The sequence below is a fragment of the Ascidia mentula genome, chromosome 8 (assembly GCF_947561715.1).
Source record: "Ascidia mentula chromosome 8, kaAscMent1.1, whole genome shotgun sequence".
NCBI classification, from domain to species: domain Eukaryota; kingdom Metazoa; phylum Chordata; class Ascidiacea; order Phlebobranchia; family Ascidiidae; genus Ascidia; species Ascidia mentula.
In genome coordinates, this window is record NC_138573.1 from 665,590 (window position 1) to 688,630 (window position 23,041).

The window sequence follows — 23,041 nt, forward strand, 5'->3', positions numbered from 1 at the left end:
CTTGTTGAATAAGATCATGTACAAATGTCTTAAATTATTGATTATGTTTACTCCTACAATACCAGCTGCAAAGTGATTTCTTTACATCATTTCATGTACTGTGTATACCTATGAAACCACGCACAATATTGCGTCCCATTTAATCAATTTTGCCAGCAAACTACTTAGTTTTGGCCTACAATCCATTATACATGTAAAATATGAATCTTTCCCCTTGTGACATAGGACCTATATGGGTAATAAATTGGAGAAATCCTGTTTTCAAGGTCCTCTGCTGTAATGCATCTAGCGACTGTTCCGCTTGTTTCCCAATGACCGTTGATGGGTCTTGTGACTTAAATTCAAATTTCAATCAAACAGTAGGATTTGGTTTCAAACATTCTTCCAAGCTCCATGGTATATTACTGGATGATGTATATTTTTCCTCCGTAAACTTGGCGTCAATCGCATGCAACTGACAGAAAAAGTCATCAGTATACACAAATAAAGACTCTTCTGCATAAAACAATGCAGTAACAACGCACCCAGTGCAAACAAAACAGATTAGGATTCGGTTTTCTGGATTCGATACAATTGTTCAACAATGAAACCCAAGGGTTAATTCTGCGCCTTCCTGCTTTCACTTTGACTTTCTAAATTTCGTGGATTGTTCTTTTGTCATACTTGTTTCCTGTAAGTGGAGCAAGGGTAATTGTTTAATTACAATAACTTTAACTACAGCAACCACTTTTGAATTTACCGCCGGAATTATCTCAAGTTAAACCAATCAGCTGAATACGATATGCTATGCTTCCATTTCTATGCGCCACAGAATGTATAACTTTATAAACTTGAGTTTTACTAAGTTTTTTATTTATGTACGCTTTCATATTATTAATTACACTGTGTTCACTACAAGCCTCACAAAGTTTTTAACTTTTTCAGGCCCATTTTTTTCCTAAGATGGTAACGAAAATTGTATGCCAACGAATACTATAGATCGCATAAACAATTTACCCTGGTGCTCTTCTGCCATAAGATATACGTGCTGTATTTCTTCAACGTTTCGTCTGCCATGCGGCGAGACTTCATCAGGTAAAACACAATTTCAAAGTGAACTACACTAAAAAAGGCATGGCAGACGAAACGTCGAAGAAATACAGCACGTATATTTTATGCCAGAAGAGCACTAGGGTAAATTGTTTTTAAATTTGCAATATGCCTAGGAGCAAAAGGGATTTCAATGTACCCAAGTTTTGATATAATTATCCGGTGGGCTATTTCCGAAAATAAAGGGCAAGTTGTTTACAATGGTGCTAGTTTACACTTCCCCAGCTAAATTAACGTGATTATTAGTGATGCACCGAAACAGCTATTTTTATATTCGGCCGAAACCGAATATTCGGCAAAAGTTGCCGAATTAATTCGGCCGAATAAACCGAAAGTAATTTTGGTATCCATCTCTTTCAACGCAATAAATTTAAACAAAACATGATGTACTGGATTGGATCTAATCCTATCATACAGCCTTTTTGGCGCTTAAAGAATAACCTCGACTTGTTCTAACTGCTATAACTTGATTTTTATCATTTCTGTGAAAATAAACAAATGAAACGAACACAATCCTACAGTTTAAACAAGGATTCTAACCTTTTCTAAACTTTGCGTATCAGCGTTTTATGCAGTAAAAAAGTTTCGGTTTCGGCCGAATTTTGCAGAAATATTCGGCCAAAACCGAATAATTGCGAAAACCTTAGTTTCGGCCGAATAAATTCGGCAAACCGAACTTTCGGTGCATCCCTAGTGATTATAACGCTGATCTCTCTCTTTCGTATTCAGTCCCCACGACCCATGTACTTTAAAGGTGGTTGAGAGGTTTTGATAAACGTTCATGCAGTTAACTATACTTAAACAGTGCAACCAAAGCAATCATATTGTTTATTAACATTCGAGGAAAGTTGGCAGAAGCACGATAGGTTTACGCAACAAAAATAATGACTGCACGACTGTCACTTTAAAGTTAACATTTCAGTTTGACAAATAAATTGTTAAAATTCTCAGCATAATCGAAATTTTTGACAAAGGACAGGCTAAACAGCGTGGGATTGATGATTCCCTCGCAATAAGTGTTGCAAAAATTGTGCACAATTCATTTGCCGTCGTTAAAAATGTTATAGTATCTTTTGAATAACAGAACTGTAACGTTACAACAAGCGCAAATTTAAACCAAGGGCTTATTGCGTTTGAAAAACAATAAATTTGTTTGACATGCACGAACAACTTCCTGAATTTAACATTGCCAAACACGGTTATGCTAAATATGACGGAAATTTAACGACTGGGCTTAACTAAAAAGTAATTTCGGAATGAATATTAAACCAAACGGTTAGAATTGAAGTTTACCAGTACGAGACTATACCAACCCACAGCACGAATGTTGATCAATCGTTATTTAAAACGCTATAGGCCTACACATAACCACACGCAAAATAAATATATTACACACTATTACACTCGAACAATAAGCAGACGAATCACATTTTTATACTCGATTGAAAAAATACAAATGCAAGTTTAGGAGTTGGCGTAAACAGTGCATGAATCGGTGTAACTTTTCATGGCAAGGTAACAATCCTTGTAGTTTTCCTGAAACAAAACAAACAACAATTTGATGTCGCAGAAGACGAATTGTTAAGCTCTGCCTTTGCTTATTTAATAAAATACAACAACACACTAAGTTCCAGTATCATACATTAAGACATATATTGAAATTTTGTGAATAGTGACGTTACTAAAAACCTCTAAAATGGAAATTCAAATAAAATGTGGAAACTTACAACATCCACAGTGAGATCTGGCATCATTTCCTTCACATCTCTGAGAGACCGGAAAACATCAACTTTCTTCTCAACGTTAAACCGAGATATGAGATTCCATAAAGCACAAAATTCACCAGATCTCGTCAGGCCGTTTCTGTTTAGACGAACATAGAGGTGTAAACGCGTTGTTCTGTGGTTTTTATACTGGGTACTATCAGAAGCCTTGCAAAATGTTAGGATTTAGAAACCAAGTTGGATAATATGTTGTATAACAAGTTACATATTTCAAAATTAATTACGATATTATGTTCACTGACATGGCAGTGCCAAAAATCAAAAGTCGAAGCGAGAAATAAGAAATAAAGCTCCCGGTGAGGCTCGAACTCACGACCCTGGGCACACCGTGTCTTTACTCGACTGAGTTACTGGAGCTCAGATGTGAATGGATATATTGTTTTCAGGTTAAATAGCGTACAATTTGCAGGACGAATTTCACATCTACGTATGGGTTCTTCAGCACCATAATCAGAAAGCTACCATATTACGTAAAGCAGCAAGAAGCTTTGAGTGAATGGCGGTAATGAATGCGTATTGCTTTGTTCACAACTAGCCACTAAAAATTAAAATATGCAAGAATTTTGTTTCAAACCTGTCCAGTATCAAGATATCCTTAACCCTGTCTCCACTTCTTATGGAGTTGATCATGTGGAACAACTCGATCAGGAGACTTGGGTCCTTCAAAGTGTCATCGCTTTTCCAGGAGGTGAAATTCAAATGTTCAACTTCCAACTACACAGAACATAGATTTTTAATGAAGCAAAAGCACTCGTTTTAAATCGTTACAAAATCAAGTTAAACACCACAAAGTCTTTGTTGTGCAAATAGCTTTATCTCACATTAAGGAAAGGTTATTTTTACCTCCTCTTCAAGGTAAACGGTTTTTATGGACAAAACGCTTCTGTCATCCGATACTTTATTCACGGTCACATGGATTTGCTCAAAACTCGTTTGTTTTTCTGGCCACCAGTCAACGTCCTGCAAACATGCACTGTCACTTAACCCTCAGGTATTTACGCTTTAATCAAGTTTATACGAAAAACTTACGTCTTGAAGAACCACTATCACTTGGGGCTTCCTCTCTATAACTAGTTTCCAAAATTTGACGCTGCAATCGCTCGACTCCTTGAAAACTATCATCTGGTCCCGGTGAAAATATCCCTGGAACAAAACTTAAACTATTTGAATATCCCATCAGCCGCATAAGTTGTGGTTGTATGCAAATAAATATGACGTCACATTCGTTACAAACGCAGTGCTATGTGAACACAATTTCCGCATTCTTTTTCAGTTATTTTTGAATAATCGAGGAATATCACAAACGTTAATTTTGGTGTGATTACAAGAAAGAAGAAAATCAAGCAATTTTAAAGCTCTGCGGCAAGTTGTCAGTAAACATATGTCCCTACCTCCACAGTGAAAGCGAAGTCGATGTCCATAGTTGATGTTTTATCTGAAATCAGTAAATTTCAACAAAATTTGAAGCAAATTTAGCCCATTTAAAAATATTCTATTTATTACGACCCAGGTTTGAAATAAATTGTTTTTTAAATCGGAATATTATATATTTGCACTATTATTAATTTTTCACTTATAACTTATTGCACATATTACAAGCACGAAATACGTCATCATACACGTGACGGTGTTGGTGGTTTCTATGGTGATGGGCGAAGTGGATTCAACATTGTAGAAACGATTGAAGTTTCCAAACTCCAGGACTACTGTGTTGCTCAGCGGGGATCTGAAGGAATAAAATATATTTACTGAATTATTGAATGATATGCCTGGCAGCCTTAACAACAAACTGTTTCAATTTTTGTTGTCGGTATAGTTACGTCATAATAGGTTGCCACTCACTGAATTGTTTCCTGAATAATCGATGAGAATTCTTCCATTGAACGATCTGTGCTTCCAAATATCGCAAGCTCAGAGAGCAACTTATGGAGAAAAATATATTGCCTCTAAAAACAACAAGAGAACGGATTTCTGTACAGGGTTAAACTTTTTTTTAACAATTGGGTTGCAGCAATGCCCTACAACTGTCTAGACTAGAGCATTTTACGGTTGTTAGGAGGAAAACACCCATTGTTTATTTTGAATACACCTGAACAACATATGGGTTTTGTAACAACATGTATAACTGAATGTTATACATGTGAAGGTTAATATGTTGTCCAGCTGATACAGATGAACGATTATTTTTATGCAGAATAAAGGTTTACCACAGTCTGAACCATATCCATCCTCTGCTGTCTCATTTGGTAGACCACGTGAAAAACGTCAATAGTTTGTGTTTCATTCATTTGGTCGATCAAATAATCAAGTCCGATAAACGTTCCAGTTCGTCCCGCACCAGCACTAAAACAATCATTGATCACAATCTCCTGACAAAGTTTATTTTTTGTAAAGCAACCAAATATTTTATGTCAAAACTTCTAAATCTAGGTTTAGTCCTTTATTTTATATTTAAAATCTTATTTCTACCTGCAATGAACAACAGCAGGAGATGACTTGGATCGTGGTATTTCGGATAGAGTGTTCCTCACTTCCATACAGAACCTCAGCAGTCCACTAGATGTCGCTGGAACGCCGTGATCAGGCCAAGTGGTGAAGTGATATTGAGTCACCACTTTACGTTCCTGGAGAAGATAAAAGTGGAGACATTTTCGTTGAAGCCGTAAGAGGTATGATCCTAAATGAGATTTGAAAACTACATCAACAATGATATTTAAATTCCACTGGTACAAAAAATCTTGGTGGAAGTGAGGGAAGCAGAAGAGATTATGTGCGATGTAAAAAACGATTTTGTTAAAACCCACATGGGACAAAAACGTTCAGAAAGAAATTGCGCTCGAGCATTTGTTGAGAATTGCAAACAGTATGTAACATATATGCACTGTTAGTGAGCCCCGCTTACACCAATTGAAATCACGCTATTTAAACAACAACATTGATGGTCACGTCATATAGGTACAGCCATGTACGTTATAAGAAGCAAAAAAGAGCATTTATAAAATATAGAAGGGTAAGACAAAGTAAGTCACAAGGTCACCGCTCTCACCGACAAGTAATCATCAGACAAATCCTCCATTCCAAACTTCCTTATGACGTATGAACCGCAGTCTATTACGTCAGTAAAGAACACTTTCATGTTTCCGAATTGTTGGCTGGAGTCCGGGTCTGGCCAGTATTTTTTACATTTGCTCTGGCGAGAAAAATTGGATAAATTATAAACTTCCAACTAGTTTTGGAACAGGTCAATTGAATTTGCATACTATATAAAGGAAGCAACAGTGTTACGCAGTAAATATTTCCAACGGCTCAAAAACGAATTATTTTAGAAAGTGGATATGAATTGAGAAACGACCAGGAACCAACTATATCCAATGGGTCCACGTTTATAGTTTTATTTAAACAAGAGAAGCAAAACAAAGGTTTCTGCGACAAGTAAATCCACAATAAAATGTTCGTAAACACACCAAACATCATATCTGACCTTTTGTTTCTCTACAAGGTTCGCCAACATGACGATCACTTTAACATTTTCACTCCAGATCATTGACCAGAAATCATCGAGTGTGTTTTCGGTTGGACCTTGGGTCGCAATCCATTTATCAGGGTTGTTGTAACCCTAATAATTTGCTTCATTTAATCAATTGCTAAGTAATCTGACATAAAGCCCAAAATATAGCAAAGAATACAAAACTTGTCAACAAATCAGAATTTTTCGCCTTTGCAAAAACAACGCCAAAAGAATATAAGTATGTTATTTATAGGTGCAAAATATTTGTAGCGTGTAAAAAAAGTGAAATCTTGAAAAAAACTATGCTAATAAACCATGGTTCACGAGCCTTTTCAGTCGGTCTGACAGCTTACCTCTAGCACTAAGGATAGCAATTTATTAGCTTTGACATTTGTTATTATATATCATTACACAAATGCCATTCAGAGTGCTTGATATCAGCATAGGCTTACATGCAGTCTGCCTATGTTTTTGTATCAAGAATCAAAACGCTAGAGATCGCCTGAGGAGAACTATTTCTGTTAAATTTTTACAAATATAAGTTACTTATGTACTTCACCTCCACCATGGATGCGTTGATGTATCCATTCGGGTTTTCATCTGTGCCATTGAGAATTATCCTGTTGGAATCATCTGTATGCAAAGTGGCATAAGGTTAAAATATTGTTAAATAACATTTAAAAAACATCCATATTTACACGGCAAAATATTCTTGTATCGATTTTTCTTCGTGTTTTCCTGGCTTTTCCCTTCCTTGGTATTTTCAACGAATTTCTTGCTCAATTCTTTAATTCTCTACAAATAGAACAAACGGATTTGGTCGCAATAACTGTGAATAAACCTTGTGACAGAATTTAGTGTTAAGATGACAATTGCTTTCTAGCTAAATAACATAGAAGTTTCTATAAAGCGATAGACTGTGTTTAAAAGTATCTGGTAAAAGTTCGATTTACGGGTATTTCTGTATACAAAGCCTCCCAAATATATTACAATAAACGTACATTAAAATGAAGAGTTAATTTGGCGTGTTCGCTGTTGAAACTATTGGTGAAGAAATCTTCAAGTTGATCCACGGGAATAGGATTTGGATTCACTTCAACTTGCGCTGTGAGAATATTGTCTGTGAACATAATAACTTGGCCGTTGTGGTGTCGAGCACAGCGTAGGGTTTTACTTACTTGAGGGTTGTATGTCGAGATCGCTAAACTTTCTTCTTAACGTGAGTCTCCGGCCAACATCCCAGGACTGGATTTTACGTCTGCGCAAAGTTAAACATAGGTTTGTTGCATATACACATAGTAAATACAGTTATTAAAACAGGACATGTTACTGCCCACACAATACATATAAAATACTCAATAAACACGTGGGTATTGGGATGTGTTTGTTTTTACTCTACCGGACCCGGGAATAAATATAACGGTAATATTTACATAGTACCATGTTTAGAACACATCTGAGTACAAAGACTACGACAATATGGAAATAGGAATGTAATTGTTGTGTGGATAAATAAACTACAATAAACGTATTTAAACGGGCAACATTCACCAAACATGTTTTCGGCGGATAAACCACATATGGATCAGAAATATTAAGATCCCAATGAATGAACACCACAGAGGTTTTCTGCTTCATAATGCCATGGATGCGTATAGTGATTTTTGCTACGTTAATTTTGCTACTCGCCTTTTGTAAACAATAACGACAATTAGCAGCAATAAAACCCCGGCCAACACAGGTCCGACGATTGTGGAAAGAAGATTCGATGGAGGATCAGTAGGAGCTGCAAAAACATACGGTGATGTGTAAGTGACCAAAACGTCATCATACATAGATGATATTATCATGTGTTAAAACACGTAACATGTCGAAGCAAGGATATAAAACCTTACACTTTAACAAAGAAGATTGCTGACTTTCCAGGTTTGATTAATCATAGCTCATTAACACGGTGACAAATTTTTGATATTGAGGTTATGAGTTTTTCAGGGCCACTTAAAGTTGGAAAGGTCAGTAGTTTCATTCCAAAAATAATAAAATGCGAACAAAATACATCCACATACAAAACAAACTAAACCACAGGAGAAAAGGACACGCAAAATCTTACGGTGATTAATCTGTGTGTCACTGCCCGATTTATCCCTGAAACAGCTTCCATTTGCATTGTAAACAGTTTGTGGACATTCATTTGATAATAATTGATATGTTGCATTCACATAATCCCCATGTCCTAGTTGTATAACTTGCGACCATGACAATGGTGGTATAATGTTCGTTTCATTCAAGTTTGGCCCCGATTTGGTGAATGTTGTCATTTTCACCTGATTAAACACATAACTTGAACTGGAAAGTATTTGGATCAAGTAGTTGGTTTAATAAACTATGTTAAATTCGACAGGAAACTGTAAGGACAATGCTATAATTGCCATGTCTAGATAAGCAGCTTCAAGTAACAGGCTCCTTAAGTTTCGTCATGTGAGGATTTGGCAGGCCCTATAGGTAAGGGTTTGGAAACACTGTACCAACAAAAGCCTTTGAATATAACTAAAAAGCTTGATCCACTAACCTTAACTTGGTTGATTGTCCCAACAAATGTTTCAGGAACCACAACATCAACTCTGCATTTATCAGATTCTTGTAGCTTTAAAGTGGCAATGTTCGACAACATGATTGTTTGTGAAGTTTTCTCACCAAAGCTGATCATGGAGTAGGCGGGAAAGGGTCTCACCTGGTAAAACAATATAAATAAAGTTTTCAGGTTGTAATGTAGGCTTGTTCTATAAAAGCATTTCACAGATAATTTATGTGCAGAAAAATACAAGAAAATTACTTTTATAGTGAAGTTTGAATCAGTTGGAAGATTTTCAACAGATGTTAAATATTCATAGTTTGATGTTGAGCTTTGTGTGATCTGTTTGCTGATGTTAACTGACATGTTGGAGTTAAACACAGATAAGGTGTAAGTTATTGTTCCATTGTATTTTGTCCCATCTCTCCACTTTACAACAACTTTGTCGTAATAACACATGCTTGTTTCAATAATCTCAACACCTGTTAATATAAAATGGTTTTGTAGTCTTTACATGAAAAAAACAAAAATACTAAATAATACTTGGAAATGTGCACAGAAAGAAATTTGTTTCATCACAACTTCTGTTTATAATTTGACCACTTTCATCAATAACACTGCATTCCTTGGATCCAAGTTTAGTGAGAGTCTTGTTGGTTGCTGGATTAGTGCCTGAAATTGGACAAGATCTGTGGAATTGTAATTTATAACTATTTGTTAACAATAGTCTAAATATGGACAATTGGTAAAAATTACGATTCATCCAAATTAATCTTACCATCGACCCAAACACTGTTGTTCAGTTTGTGAAACCACTTTTGCTGCAAACTTGAACTCTTGAGAAAATGTATTGAGGGAATAAAACCGCCTCGGTTCTTGCATTCATTCAGGGCGTCTGTGAGGTTCTTTTCAGAACTTCCAACAACAAAATACTGACCATTGTCCATTTGTAAATCTGAAAAAACAAGGAGTTAAACGAGCATTTGCTTGAACTATATTATTAACACTTAATTCCAAATTATTTGTACCATTGTTAAACATAAAGTTGTTTGTCTTTGAACTTCCAAAATTATTTGAAGCCCAACATTCAATAGTTGAGTTTGGACCAAATATCACAGAACTTTGTAAGGAAAGTGTTGAAACAATTTGATCTCCACTGCTTGATGATGATATGACAGCTGGGTCCATGTTATCTCCTTCTATTATCTTTCCACTAATTCTCCACCTCACAACAGGTGTTGGTCGTCCAACAAAAGTACAAGTGAAGTTTTGAAGCTGACTGAAGGTTTTGGGTGCAGTGAAGTTTTTGTAAATTGGCCCAACTACAAATATGGAAACAATACTTGTCATACAAACACCAATAAATGCAAATCTTCCTTTAAAAAAAGGTATTATAACTAAAATAGTTTTACCTCACATTAAGGAAAACATAACACAAAAATTAGAAAAATCAAATAAGAAATATCAGTAAAAATACATAAGACAATAGAATCTTTTTCAACAAATATTTACCATCAATTTGCAATTTATCAAAAACTTTAATTTCAGTTCCATTGTGAAGAATTTGGCTAGCATTACAAACATATTGACCAAAATCATTAAGTGAAGCTGATGTTATGACCAATGTAGAAGTTGTTTTGTATTCAGTTGACTGTGGTTGTGTTTGATAGATCAGGGTGCTTTGGTTAAATGATATATTGATTCCACACCTAAAACAGTGCACAGTTAACGTATGCATGATATGTTTTTCCTAAATCCAAATTCCATCAAGGTGGCATCACAGTCGCATCCTGATCAAGCAGTGGTAAAAAATAGTGGCACAACTTACAATAGAATAGTTCACAGTTAATATGGATCACTGCCATTATATCAGGACAACTTGGTTTTATATATTAAGGTAGGAAGCAATTTTACGGGGTTTCACTTGTACACCTGACCAAACCATATAAAACCACTTGAGTAAAAACACTCTGCGTAATTTTTCAAACGTTGTTATGCCTTCATGGCCTACTAATTTTCAAGAGCTAAAACAGGAAGTTGTTGAGATATCAAATTACACCAGGTACCAAGTATTAAAATATGCAGCAATACCTTGTCCAATGTATAGCAGGTCTGGGAAATCCATATGATGTACAAGTTATATTTGTTCCTTCTCCATCCTTAATCACAGTTACATTACTACTGAGAGATATTTTTACTTTATCTGCAACATATGTTGAACTATCATTATTACCAAATGAAATAGTAGAAAATTTGTGATAGGTAATTTTTGCAAATTATTGAGTATATTTTTAAAATTTTCGCTTGACACACGTAGATAATGAAAACAATAAGGTAATAATTTAAATTTAAAATAAATTTTCTGTAAAAACGATAATAAAGTGACAAAAATACATGTTTGTACAAAATGTTGATCAACATCTTTATCTATACAAAAAATGTTCCATACCTTCAACCAAAAGTGTGTTGTTGACATCTTTAACTCCAGGGACATTATTCACAACACAATGGTATTTTCCAGCTTGTGATATGCTTGTGTAAGTTAAAGTTAACAACGATGTAACTTTAAAAACTCCATCCATAGTCACATTTTGATGTACATGATATGATGTACTCCTTGACACAGAGTTGTCATTTCTGTTAAAAAAAAATTTACTCTTTACAATTATTCAACACAAAATATAAAAACAAATATAAATTAAATTAAATGTTTATCATCGTATTAAACCCCCACTTGATACAAAATTGGACAGATCATGACCACAAAGAACAAATATTCTTTAAAATACCATGATTTATTAATGCCACAGTCATAAAAGTTTGGAGAAAGGTACAAGTTTCCAACATGTAAAAACTAACCAATGCATCAAACAATAAAAAAGTTGCATACATAAACTATTTACCTGATCCAGTTGAGAGTGGGTGTAGGAAATCCATAAGAAACACACTCAACTGTAAACACCTCATTGTATTCATTCACCAATATCTTGTGTGTTGAAATCAAGATGTTTGCAGCAACTTATGTAAAGAATGCACATTATAACCGTACAAGCTCACATACAAACCACAATCTCACCTTGAACTTGAATATTTTCATACAAAATCAATCCACCACGAAGGTTACTGTTAACTCGGCATGTGTAATTTCCACTCTCATTAATATGTTGAAGTGTAATGTTAAGTTTTCTCACATATTTTTGAATTGACCAATACTTTCCCAGGGGGGAAATTGTATAGATCCTTTCATCACTGTTGTCAACTTGCTTTCCATTTCTTAAATATAACACATTTTTCAACCATATTTCCTACACATAAAATTAAAGAGATCTGAGCTTCAATGCAATATTCTCACCTGAACCAGTTTTGAACTCTCCTTGGAAATCCATATGTTGAGCATTCAAATATCGTTGGTTTTCCGAAAATAACAACTTGACTCTTTGGTGAAGTGCTGATATTTGTTGAAACTAAGAAGAATACTGTAATCAGTGACAATAATAATCTTGGCAAAAACATAAGAAAAGCACAATGCTTTAAGCTAAGCAAATGGAATATCGCATGTCTGCATCTCCCAATCAAAATGCTACAGATAACAATCCACAATCCTGCACTGTATGATGTACAGCAACGATGTCTTTATTAAAATTTGGCAAATTGATAAATTTAAATTTTCAAGATTATGATATATAGTTTTAAAAAGTTTAGCCAATGCTATTATGCTCCTACTATACACAGTGTATATTAACAACAAGTAAATACAACTTAATTCATCTAGTGCAGGGTGTTTGAAACTTTTTTATTTTTTTTCCAACTTTTAAAGATCTTCAATGAAGTCAATTTTGAAATAATTGTGAGGTTCATAAAAAGGCCAAAATTGCACATATCACAAATTATGTTCAATACCGGTGTCTTTAAGAAATTTTGATTCTTTCCAAATCTACCCCTTTTTCAACAATAACTTCAAAAGTAAATAATTCATTTTAACCTTAAGTACCTTGGACTTGTATTGAACTATTTGCATCACTTCCACCAATAACATTACTTGAAACTTTACATGTATAAATATCTGCATCTTCAATATATTGATATGTAACATTAAGTTCTCTCACAGCTTTGTTGAGTGAAAGTGAGTCTGCTTGTGGTTTTTGGTAAATATTTGTGGAACTCAATTGCCGAAGATTTTTTTCACCTCTATGAACAATTAAACTTATGTTGTAATAAAGACTAACCAACAATTTCAAGGTTTAATATTGAAATTAAACAAGCAACCGAACAAGCAGATATCCATGTTTTATTGTTAACAAACCTGAACCATGATATTTGAGGTATAGGAAAACCATATGATGTACAGGTAAATATTTGAGTGTTTCCAGGAGTAAAAAAATGTGAAGGTGGAGATGTGCTGATGTTTGCAGCAACTGTAGAAATTTATTTTTTTTAAGCTTACAAATAAACCATGCCTTTCATATTACTTACCATGGGCTCAACTGGAGAAAGCCTTTTGTCAAAACACAAGTTCACAAAAAAACTAACACATAACAATACCTACCATGGGCTTGAATGTTACTGCTTAGAGTTGGTCCACCATCTGTTCTCATGGTGGTACAAGTATAATTTCCAGCCTCACTAACGTTGCTCAGTTTAACATAAAGTTTTCTGGTTATAGTTCTTTTAACTTTGACCTCAGTAGTTTGGTAAATTCCATCATTTGATGAAGTACTTACACTCACTGCATTCCTGTATAAATTTTATTGCTTTAATCTCATCGATAAACTTGGGAACAAAATAAAAGACAACAAGTTTCAGCAGTACCTCATCCAAATTACTGCATTGACTTTTAAACTGAGATAGGAAATAAAAGTACAATTAAAAACATTTGTTGCCCCCAATGTAAAAACCTTGAATGTTGGGGAGGTGGTGATGTTTTCTAAACCTAATGCAGACGAAAGTATGATGTTTACTGCAATGTACTTACAGAGGTACAAATAACATAATGTTACAAACATTTTGGCAAAACGTATTACAGTAACTAATACCATAGAAAATGTGCCAATTCCTTTTGCCTTTAACCTCACCTTGAACTTGTATGTTACTTGTTTTATCACTTCCACCAGCAACATTACTTGAAACTTTACATGTATATTGTCCAGCCTCACTAATATCTTCAAGTGTAACATTAAGTTTTCTTTCTACTTTGTTTTGTGATGATGATGTTACTTGTGTTGTTTGGTGAATATTTCCACTCGAACTTACACTGGATCCACTTCTGCAAAAACAAATATTAGCTCCATTTATGTCAGACAACAAAATAAGGTTTTGTTATTTTGGAAAAAATTAAAATATCAGAAATAAACTTGTTAAAATGATAACAATTTTTAGGTAATAACAGAAGGTAGGAACATCATGAATGAATTTACTCATAATTCAGCATTCAAAAAGAGTCATTTTTTTGCAATGCAGGCCATGATTTTTGTTCAAAGAAAAATGAAGGAAGAAACAAACAAGCTCTCATGCTGACTTGCAAAAAACAATAGTTCTGTACATCCATGTTTTTTTGGCATCTCACCTCGTCCATATTATTTGAGGTGTGGGATAACCATATGAAGTACATGTGAATATTTGTTGACTTGCAGATGTGAAAACATGTGAGGTTGGTGATGTGCTGATGTTTGCAGCAACTAATCATAAATAATATTGCTAAAACAGTGCTAAAAGACTAATATTTTACTCTTACCTTGAACTTGTATGTTGCTTGTTCTATCACTTCCACCAGCAACATTACTTGAAACTTTACATGTATATTGTCCAGCCTCACTAATATATTGAAGTGTAACATAAAGTTTTACAGTTTTTGTATTTTCTGATGTTGTTGTTTGTTGATGAATATTTCCACTTAAACCAACTGCAACTGTATCTCTGCGAATTACAATACGAAAATAGAAGAATCAAAAAAGAATTTATACTTACCTAATTTTTAAAGGAATATAAACAAAATAACTCTAAACTGACCCTGCAATAAGTTTGATTCCACTGTAGACTAGTGGCCATTAGCTTAAAATATGAGCTAAGGTATTCAAGTTGGGGCATATGCCTTGTTATACAAAAGTATCATTGTAATTTCCTGAGGTCAAATCTGCTTATGTTTGCACATGTACAGTCCTTACAAAAATTTACAAAACTAAAAATATTCTGATAAAATTTTCAGATAACAAAGAGTTCAAAAGCTAGCAAAAAATCTTTTATTGCCAACTTTGAAAACAACTAATCGTGTTAATCTAACTTCAAAGATGGTGCAACATTGTCTTGTTTACAAAAGTTTGCATCACATTTCTATTATGTCAAATCTGCTTATTTTCAGTCACGAAGAAACCAAAAAAATTAAATAAACAACAAATAACAACATTTTCAGATAACAAACAGTTCACCAGCATAATTTTTTTGTGAACTTTAAAAACAACTAATCATGTTTACTTACTTCATCCAAGTAACTTGTGGTAAAGGAAATCCATCAGAAGTACATGTAAATATTTGCTGAACTCCAAGTGTTGCAACAAGTGAGGCTGGAGATGTATTGATAGAAGCAGTAACTGAAGAGAAATGTAACAGGTAAGTGTCTGTTTACCGAAGAAAGCTAATTCTATACTAAAAAATTACCCTGAACTTGTATGTTACTTGTTTTATCACTTCCACCAGCAACATTACTTGAAACTTTACATGTATATTGTCCAGCCTCACTAATATCTTGAAGTCTAACATAAAGTTTTCTTTCTGCTTTGCTTTGTAATGATGTTGTTACTTGTGATGTTTGGCGAATATTTCCACTGGAACTTACAATGGCTCCATTTCTATGACAAATCATACAAATTGTATGTCAAAGTAATGCTTTAACAGTATAACAAGTACAACATTCCAAGTGTAAGACACAATTCTTAACTGCAAATGTAAGAGTTGTTCGACAGAGTAATGGTAACTTTACAGTGTCTCAAAACACAAAATCTGATTTTTGATTTTATTTTCGAAGGAATGAAAAAAATCTGAAATTATTTGCATTAAAAAAATAGTGTTACTGAATATGTGTGTAATAACGAGCTACTTCTAAACACTATAGTTTGCCGTCTAACATTATATTTCTCCCACCTCTGCCATGTTATTTGAGGTGTAGGAAATCCATATGAAGTACATGTGAATATTTTCTGCACACCAAATGTGGTTACTTCCAACACAGGAGTTGTGTTAATGTCTGCAGCAACTAAAAGAAAAAAATGCATACAAATGAATGAATAATTTTGTCTTTTTTAAAACTTACCTTGAACTTGTATGTTACTTGTTTTATCACTTCCACCAGCAACATTACTTAATACTTTACATGTATATTGTCCAGCCTCACTAATATATGGAAGTCTGACATAAAGTTTTCTTTCTACTTTGTTTTGTGATGATGTTGCTACTTGTGATGTTTGGTGAATATTTCCACTGGAACTTACACTGACTCCATTTCTAGAAAAAAAACAAATTGCCAAAGCAAAGCTTTACATAATATCACAAGTCCTGCATTAAAAGTTTAAGACACTATTATTCTATGATACTAAGAATAAATTAACTTCAAATCAGCAAAATGGGGAATTTTCCTGTAGCAATTGCACAGACTGAAATGAGTCTTAAAATGATGGTCCTACATACAAATGTGATATTGTTGAGGTAACTGTAACTATTATACTAAAAAATTCACAAATATGATGCGAAATCCATTTCTTCAATAACAAATTTTCTGTTTTCATTATTGTGTATTACATACATTACAACTCACCTTATCCAGGTTATTTGGGGTGTAGGAAATCCATATGAAGTACATGTGAATAATTTTTGCACGCCAACTAAGGTTACCTCCAACATAGGAGTTGTGGTAATGTTGGCAGCAACTGAAACAAAAAATTAACAACATGTGAAGATGGAGACATTTAAATGCTTGTAACAACTTTTAAACATTTAACGTAAATCAGAATTTGTGATGGTAATAAGCAGGAACATCAAAAATTTGTTAAAATTTTTTTGATTTTCTCACCATTAACAGTTAATGTCTTGTCTGTATTTCCACCACCATTCCAGTTTGTTGCTCTACACACATAATGTCCCCCATCACTTCCTACAGTGCTACGTTGTATGTAGAGAATTGATCGAGAAGTGTAAGAATCAACATTTATGTTGGTACTTTGGTAAATGTTGGATGATGATGATGTGGTAACTTGGTTAGTTCCTCTGCAACAGAAAAACTCATAGAAATTGTTATAACAAGGTAAGGATTGTTACCTGAACCATCTTGCTTGTGGGTTTGCGTAACCAGTTGCTGTGCAATTTACTTGTTGGTTTAAACTGGAAGTTGCCACTATTGATGTTGTTGATAATGTTGTTTTGACTAAAAAAGAAAATTTGCACACCACTAACAGGAAAGTTGCATTAAACTTTTTTAGTGAAATTGCTTCATTTTTCACATTAAATATCTTATTTTTATTCTTTTCAATTAATTTTTAGTTAAGTTTTGAAATTAGTGCCTATATTCTTATCAGTGTTTTGTCAGGTACTCGGTCTAGGAAATGAATGATAAACCAATGGAAGTGTTATTGAATCAATATATAGGTGTTACCTTGTTTAAGTTGACTGGTGGCAGATATAGAACATGAAGTTACAGAACTTTCACCACTGATTGTGATTGAATTAGAACTTGAAGTCATAGTGAGAGTATAAGTATGACTTGTTCCAGTAAAACCACTTGTAATTAAGGTTTTGCTTCCATCATTAAACTTGTAGTATAGATCAAGTGGTTGTATATACAGGTGGGATATTGATATTATGATGGTAAACAGTTGCCCAGGTATTACATCACTGTATGTTGGTTTGTCCAAAGATATCACTCTGTCACCTAAAATAAAAATGTTTGCTTATACTTTCAAACGTGCTCATTTAGCATGTTCATGTTAAATGTTTAAATTAAAATAAAATGTAGGGTTTGTTTAGTGCCATGGTAGGATTTTTGATGCTTTAGTTGTGTGACATGTCTTGCCTACTGGTACAAAGTACTATTTACTAGATGAGTATACTATCATTTAAAATTTGGTAGGCAAATAAAACTGGAAATGAAAATATTCTGGTATTTTGTGTTATTTATGCTAAATAAATTAGTAAATAAAAAAACGCTTACCAGTATGTGAACAAATGTAATAACGTTGGACATCACATTGAAGATCACGCCATGTCCAAGTACGAACCCCACTTTGGTATAATCCATGAAATGTCATACAATCTCCACCATTTGATGGTGTATTTGTTTTATGGGCATCATCAGTAAACCAATTTGCATATCCAGGGTTGCTCCAAGTGCCTTAAAATGAAATGGTTGAACAATAAACAAAACAGAATGAAAGAACCTTAACATAAAATTTAGGTATAACATTTATCCATTAAAAAAAGTATCTAGGTTTAATAGATATGATTGTGCTTCAAATTTATTGTGAAAATAACACAGACTACACCTAATTTTTTGGATTTTTATTATAGCCTGGACAATTAAACACTTGTACAATACATAACTAATCAACACAGATTTATTTATATTTTTTAATGGAAAAAGGAAACAAACTTTGTAAATGTGGCAAAGGAATTAAAATTTCAGATTTGACTAATGCTAGTAGTCACAAAAATCAAAGATATTCCCTCGAGTTGTTTTATTTGTGTGATTCTAAGCTATTTTCACAAAGAGTAATCTTAATAACAACACGCACCAGTACTCATACTGGCATAAACAGTTCCATCTTGCCATAGAAATTGATTCCCCACTTTATGACCTCCAGTATAAGCAGCTGTGAAAACATACATTAAGTACAACAGATAAATACAGGGAATGTCAGGGTTTACTAATTCTCGCGCCGGTGCCCCATCCATTTCCAACCTTTCCATTTGCTTGTGTCACAAGTTGGTTGTGAGTTTCTTCATCAGAAATACTTGTCAGTTCCCCACCTCCATTTGTACAAGCTGTTTGAGCATTTGTATATGTTGCAGTTGTGGTGGAAAGAACATAATAACGACCTTGACATGCTGAGCCACCTACAACAGTATACTGTTATAAACAAAATAAATTAGTTTCATATCGACAAAATTAAACAGTAAAACAACAACAAATTAAACAAGACACTAATCTTTTTATTGCATGGAACCTACCACACATAGGAACAAAAGCAATGGCCAATGTAAAGAAAATATATCTATGCATTGTTGGCAAACTGCTAAGGCATTCCAACCAAACTGTGCATATTTGCTAATGAATGTGCCAACTATTGTATTTAGGAAGCTTCCTTTACACAAAAGCCTATTTTTGTTTCCACCTACATTTTCTCCCACTACGTGGCAACACAACATGAGCTTCTTGTGGGCTGTCATCGTTATAAACATACTAACTGTGTGCCCTCTGTGAGAGTTGAAGATCAAGTAAATGTTACATGATACAAAAGAATAACAGTTTAGTTGCTACACTTGCTAAATGAAATCATGTACAAACGTCAAAAGTTATTGATTACATTTACTCATACAATACCAGCTGCAAAGTGATTTCATCACAGCATTTCATGTATATACCATGTATACCTGCAAAACCATGCACATTATTTCCTTCCATTTTATCAATTTTGCAAACAAACTAAATAGCTTTTAGCCTACAGTACATTATAAATGTAAACAAAAAGATACTTACATCTTTCCCATTGTGATATATTTGCTGGAGTCTTGGGGGCAATTAAAAATAACGAATCCAAAGGATTTAAATTTCATTTAAATATTATGATTCAATTTGCAAACTTTTTTACAAACTTTATCGTATATTACTAGATGATGTATATATATTTTCCTTTGTAAACTTCAATCACATCCAACTGACAGAAAAAATTATTAGCACACACAAATTAATACCAGAGGGATGTTAGCTGACAAAAAAAATCGCCAGTTAACAAAAGTTTGAACGCGCGTTACTCGGCCAACTTACGAGGTAGCGCCATGATTTCTGATCTTTCCAACGACACCAAAATTATTGGAAAAAAGTGTATTCATATTCGGTTATTAATATCATATGCGTATTATGACATAAGTCGCGAAAACAAGATTCGCTTCGCTAAATTTTAAAGCATAACATTCTACGCGCTAAACCCTTTCAAACGATATCAAAACTTTTGAAAAATTCGCTGGGGCTTGTGCAGAAAAATGAATTTATATTTTTGAAACATGAAAAAATATCGATTTTACCTTAATAACTTTTTTTATCGTTATGGCCCAAGTTTCAATTTACAACCATACGAAAGCCCAAAAATCAAGCTTTCCAAAAATATTAAACATGTCTAAAACACATTGAGCTGCCGCTGTACGAGCCGAATACACTTCAACCCTACACCCCCCACTGTAAACACGGTTTAGGGGTGCTCTGGTGCATACTTTCGCCGATAAATGTTGCTACAAAGCGAGTCGCAAGCTTTTCTTTTGCATAAACAACCTTATGCCATCCCACTATCGAATGAAATCAAAGTTGAATCAATTCAGTCGGAGATGCTATGCTAAATCCAACGATTACTTACTCAAACCCGACCGTCGCCCGCCGCTTTTTTAAACCGCCAAGCCATATGTATGGGCGTCACGTACTTTCGCCGATAAATGTTGCTACAAAGCGAGTCGCAAGCTTTTCTTTTGCACAAACAACCTTATACCATCCCACTATCGAATGAAATCAAAGTTGAATCAATTCAGTCGGAGATGCTATGCTAAATCCAACGATTTTGTTGTTCCGGTTGGATGAACAGGAATTGATGAATAGTTTACTGTAAATTTTTTTTTATCCAAACGAACCAAGTCAATGGATGTCACACAGGGACAAGTCCCGAATGTGCACCGAAATTTGCTGTGAAAAAAGCGACCCGTGTTTTGCTTGACATACAATCTTTGCTCCTTTGCCGCGAAAGAACAGTACGGATTACTGTCCTTCAATGCGCGTCGAATGATTTCCGGCCATTCCTTTCCTGTACAATATCTACCTTTAATACCTTCACTAATATAATTAAACTCGTCTGTAGTTAAAGTAAAACTTGCACTCTGTGCGAAAGTGCTCGGAGACCAATGCGCGTCGCGGTTTAACTCGACAAACTCATCAACATCGCACTCGCCGAATTCATCGCATTCATCGCGCACATCAGTCAAACCTGTTACCTGTTCGTTTACACCTTCCGATTTGTTCAAACATTCCACAACATCAACCAAATCCTCATTACACACATCAGCAACATCCACGTTATTTTGACCCCCATCACTCTCGTCGCCCCTATCAGCGCATTGGATTACTCCTTTACCCTCTTCAAAAATCTCGCATTCGCTCGCGCAGTGTTTTACAATTTTATCCCGGTTGCGCTCCCAAGTTGATTTAAGTAACCGGATCTTGTTTCGAATATAAAGTTTATTGTGTTTTCCTTGGTATAGTAAACAGTAAAGCGTGTGCCAGTTATCGTTATTATTTGGGTCAAAAGTGTGAAATTGTTTTGAAGCGTCAATTATCTTTGTGATCATTAAACCAAGATTGTCATCGGCATTAGAGTCGACTACATTAAATTCGACATTGGATGGACAAGCAGCGCAAACAGGTTCTTCGGCGTTATCATGTTCAACAATATTACAACTACATGATGATTCGCGAAGAGACGTTGCAATATCAATTCTATTGCGTTCCCAAAATCTTTGAAGTTTACGAACTTTTTTGCGACGTTCTGCGTTTGACATTCCTCTTTTAGAAAAAAAACTAACCAAAGCATGCCACGACGAGAGGGCGTGAGGGTCAAATGTTGAGAACGTAGTTATTGCTCTTACAAATATATCAATTGTTAAATTGCCTTGTTTCTTCTTTTCCTTACAAGACGTTGGCGAGACGGTCTCGGGAATTTCCCTTTGAGCACACTTCATCGGTGGTGACGCGATGTTCTTGTTGTCGGGAATTTCCCTTCGAGCGCACTTCATCGGTGGTGACGTGATGTTCTTGTTGTCGGGAGTTTCCCTTCGAGCGCACTTCATCGGTGGTGACGTGATGTTCTTGTTGTCGGGAATTTCCCTTCGAGCGCACTTCATCTGCGGTGACGCGGTCTTCTTGGCGTTAGGACTCGTCTTCTTCTTCTTCTTCTTTCTCTTCATACACTTCTTCAGTGGGGTGTTGGTCATCTCGGTGTCCTCTGGTGTTGGGCTGGTCATCTCGATGTCCTCTGGTGATGGGTTGGGCTGGAACTCCTCGCTGCTCGAGTACCCCGACGTTCTTCCTCCTCGCCTTGTTACAACCATCCATCCGGACTCCGATGCTTCCGTCACATTCCGTTGTCGTCTGGTGTGCAGTTTGGTGGACGACCGCAGGTCTTGTTGGTTGGAATCCAATACTCCTCCTCCTCCCCATATTTGGGAAGGCCTCTGGAGCCAATCGTACTCTGGAGCCGATCGCTGTACTGGAGCTAACCGTACATATGACGGTTTTTCAACCTAGCAAATACAAATGTAGTTTGTTTAACTGCAAGTTATACTACGATACAGTGGGTTGTGATATATTATGTAATAATTTACCTGCTGCGTCTTTTCCTGAACAATATCGAGAAATGTTGGCCTTGTTTTCACCGGCTCCATCTGCTCCATGGACTCCTAGTGTAACATAATGTCGTTATTGTTATAGTTTTGTTGTAAAAACATGTAAACTCACCAACAGTGGACCCGGCGTTATCGCTGTTCCCGCATTTAATTCGGGGAAATCCTGGATAGAAGCCTTGACCACCACCTCCTGTGATTGGAGAGTCCTTTCCACGTGTGTCAGCAGAAGTTGTAGTCCTTCATCTGAAAGATGGATGCCATCGTTACTAAGTAACCGGGATGGGATGTCACCCTCAATAAACCGAAGTTCCACTTCTTCTGCTGACTTCCTCAACTCTTTGTTAAGGGATACAACCAAACGTGGCTTTTTTGTCGAAGGCAAAATTCCTGTGTGAAAAATCTGCAACGCGAAATAGGGTATAAATACTTAGAACGTATATTGTTTAA

At 35.0% G+C, this 23,041-nt stretch overlaps 1 protein-coding gene across 3 annotated transcripts; it reads right to left on the bottom strand.

Annotated features, from left to right (window-relative positions):
• Nucleotides 1-1,891: 1,891 nt before the first annotated feature.
• On the bottom strand, nt 1,892-20,209 carry LOC145911256 (uncharacterized). 3 transcript variants are annotated; one of them, XM_082998541.1, is made up of 49 exons: nt 19,692-20,209; nt 19,163-19,585; nt 18,860-19,048; nt 18,727-18,804; nt 18,147-18,326; nt 17,592-17,867; nt 17,258-17,363; nt 17,013-17,206; nt 16,758-16,869; nt 16,257-16,447; nt 16,088-16,199; nt 15,605-15,795; nt 15,426-15,537; nt 14,685-14,866; nt 14,517-14,628; nt 14,026-14,216; nt 13,763-13,883; nt 13,500-13,687; nt 13,257-13,368; nt 12,945-13,141; nt 12,306-12,417; nt 12,030-12,226; nt 11,857-11,971; nt 11,403-11,590; nt 11,045-11,156; nt 10,466-10,662; nt 9,982-10,275; nt 9,732-9,908; nt 9,497-9,625; nt 9,215-9,435; nt 8,951-9,112; nt 8,492-8,705; nt 8,071-8,167; nt 7,560-7,639; nt 7,383-7,486; nt 7,080-7,176; nt 6,941-7,014; nt 6,355-6,489; nt 5,920-6,063; nt 5,343-5,497; nt 5,081-5,216; nt 4,716-4,819; nt 4,493-4,599; nt 4,265-4,308; nt 3,903-4,016; nt 3,717-3,833; nt 3,448-3,587; nt 2,817-2,952; nt 1,892-2,625 (listed from the first exon to the last, which is right to left on the bottom strand). In XM_082998541.1, the coding sequence occupies exons 2-49, from the start codon at nt 19,212-19,214 to the stop codon at nt 2,554-2,556; spliced, it is 6,870 nt and encodes a 2,289-aa protein (XP_082854667.1). In that variant the 5' UTR covers nt 19,215-19,585; nt 19,692-20,209; the 3' UTR covers nt 1,892-2,553. The 3 variants fall into 3 exon arrangements, with proteins under 3 accessions (XP_082854667.1, XP_082854665.1, XP_082854666.1); XM_082998539.1 differs by having other exon boundaries at nt 7,383-7,501; nt 19,692-20,207; XM_082998540.1 differs by having other exon boundaries at nt 7,383-7,501; nt 19,163-20,207.
• Between the last annotated feature and the right edge of the window lie 2,832 nt (nt 20,210-23,041).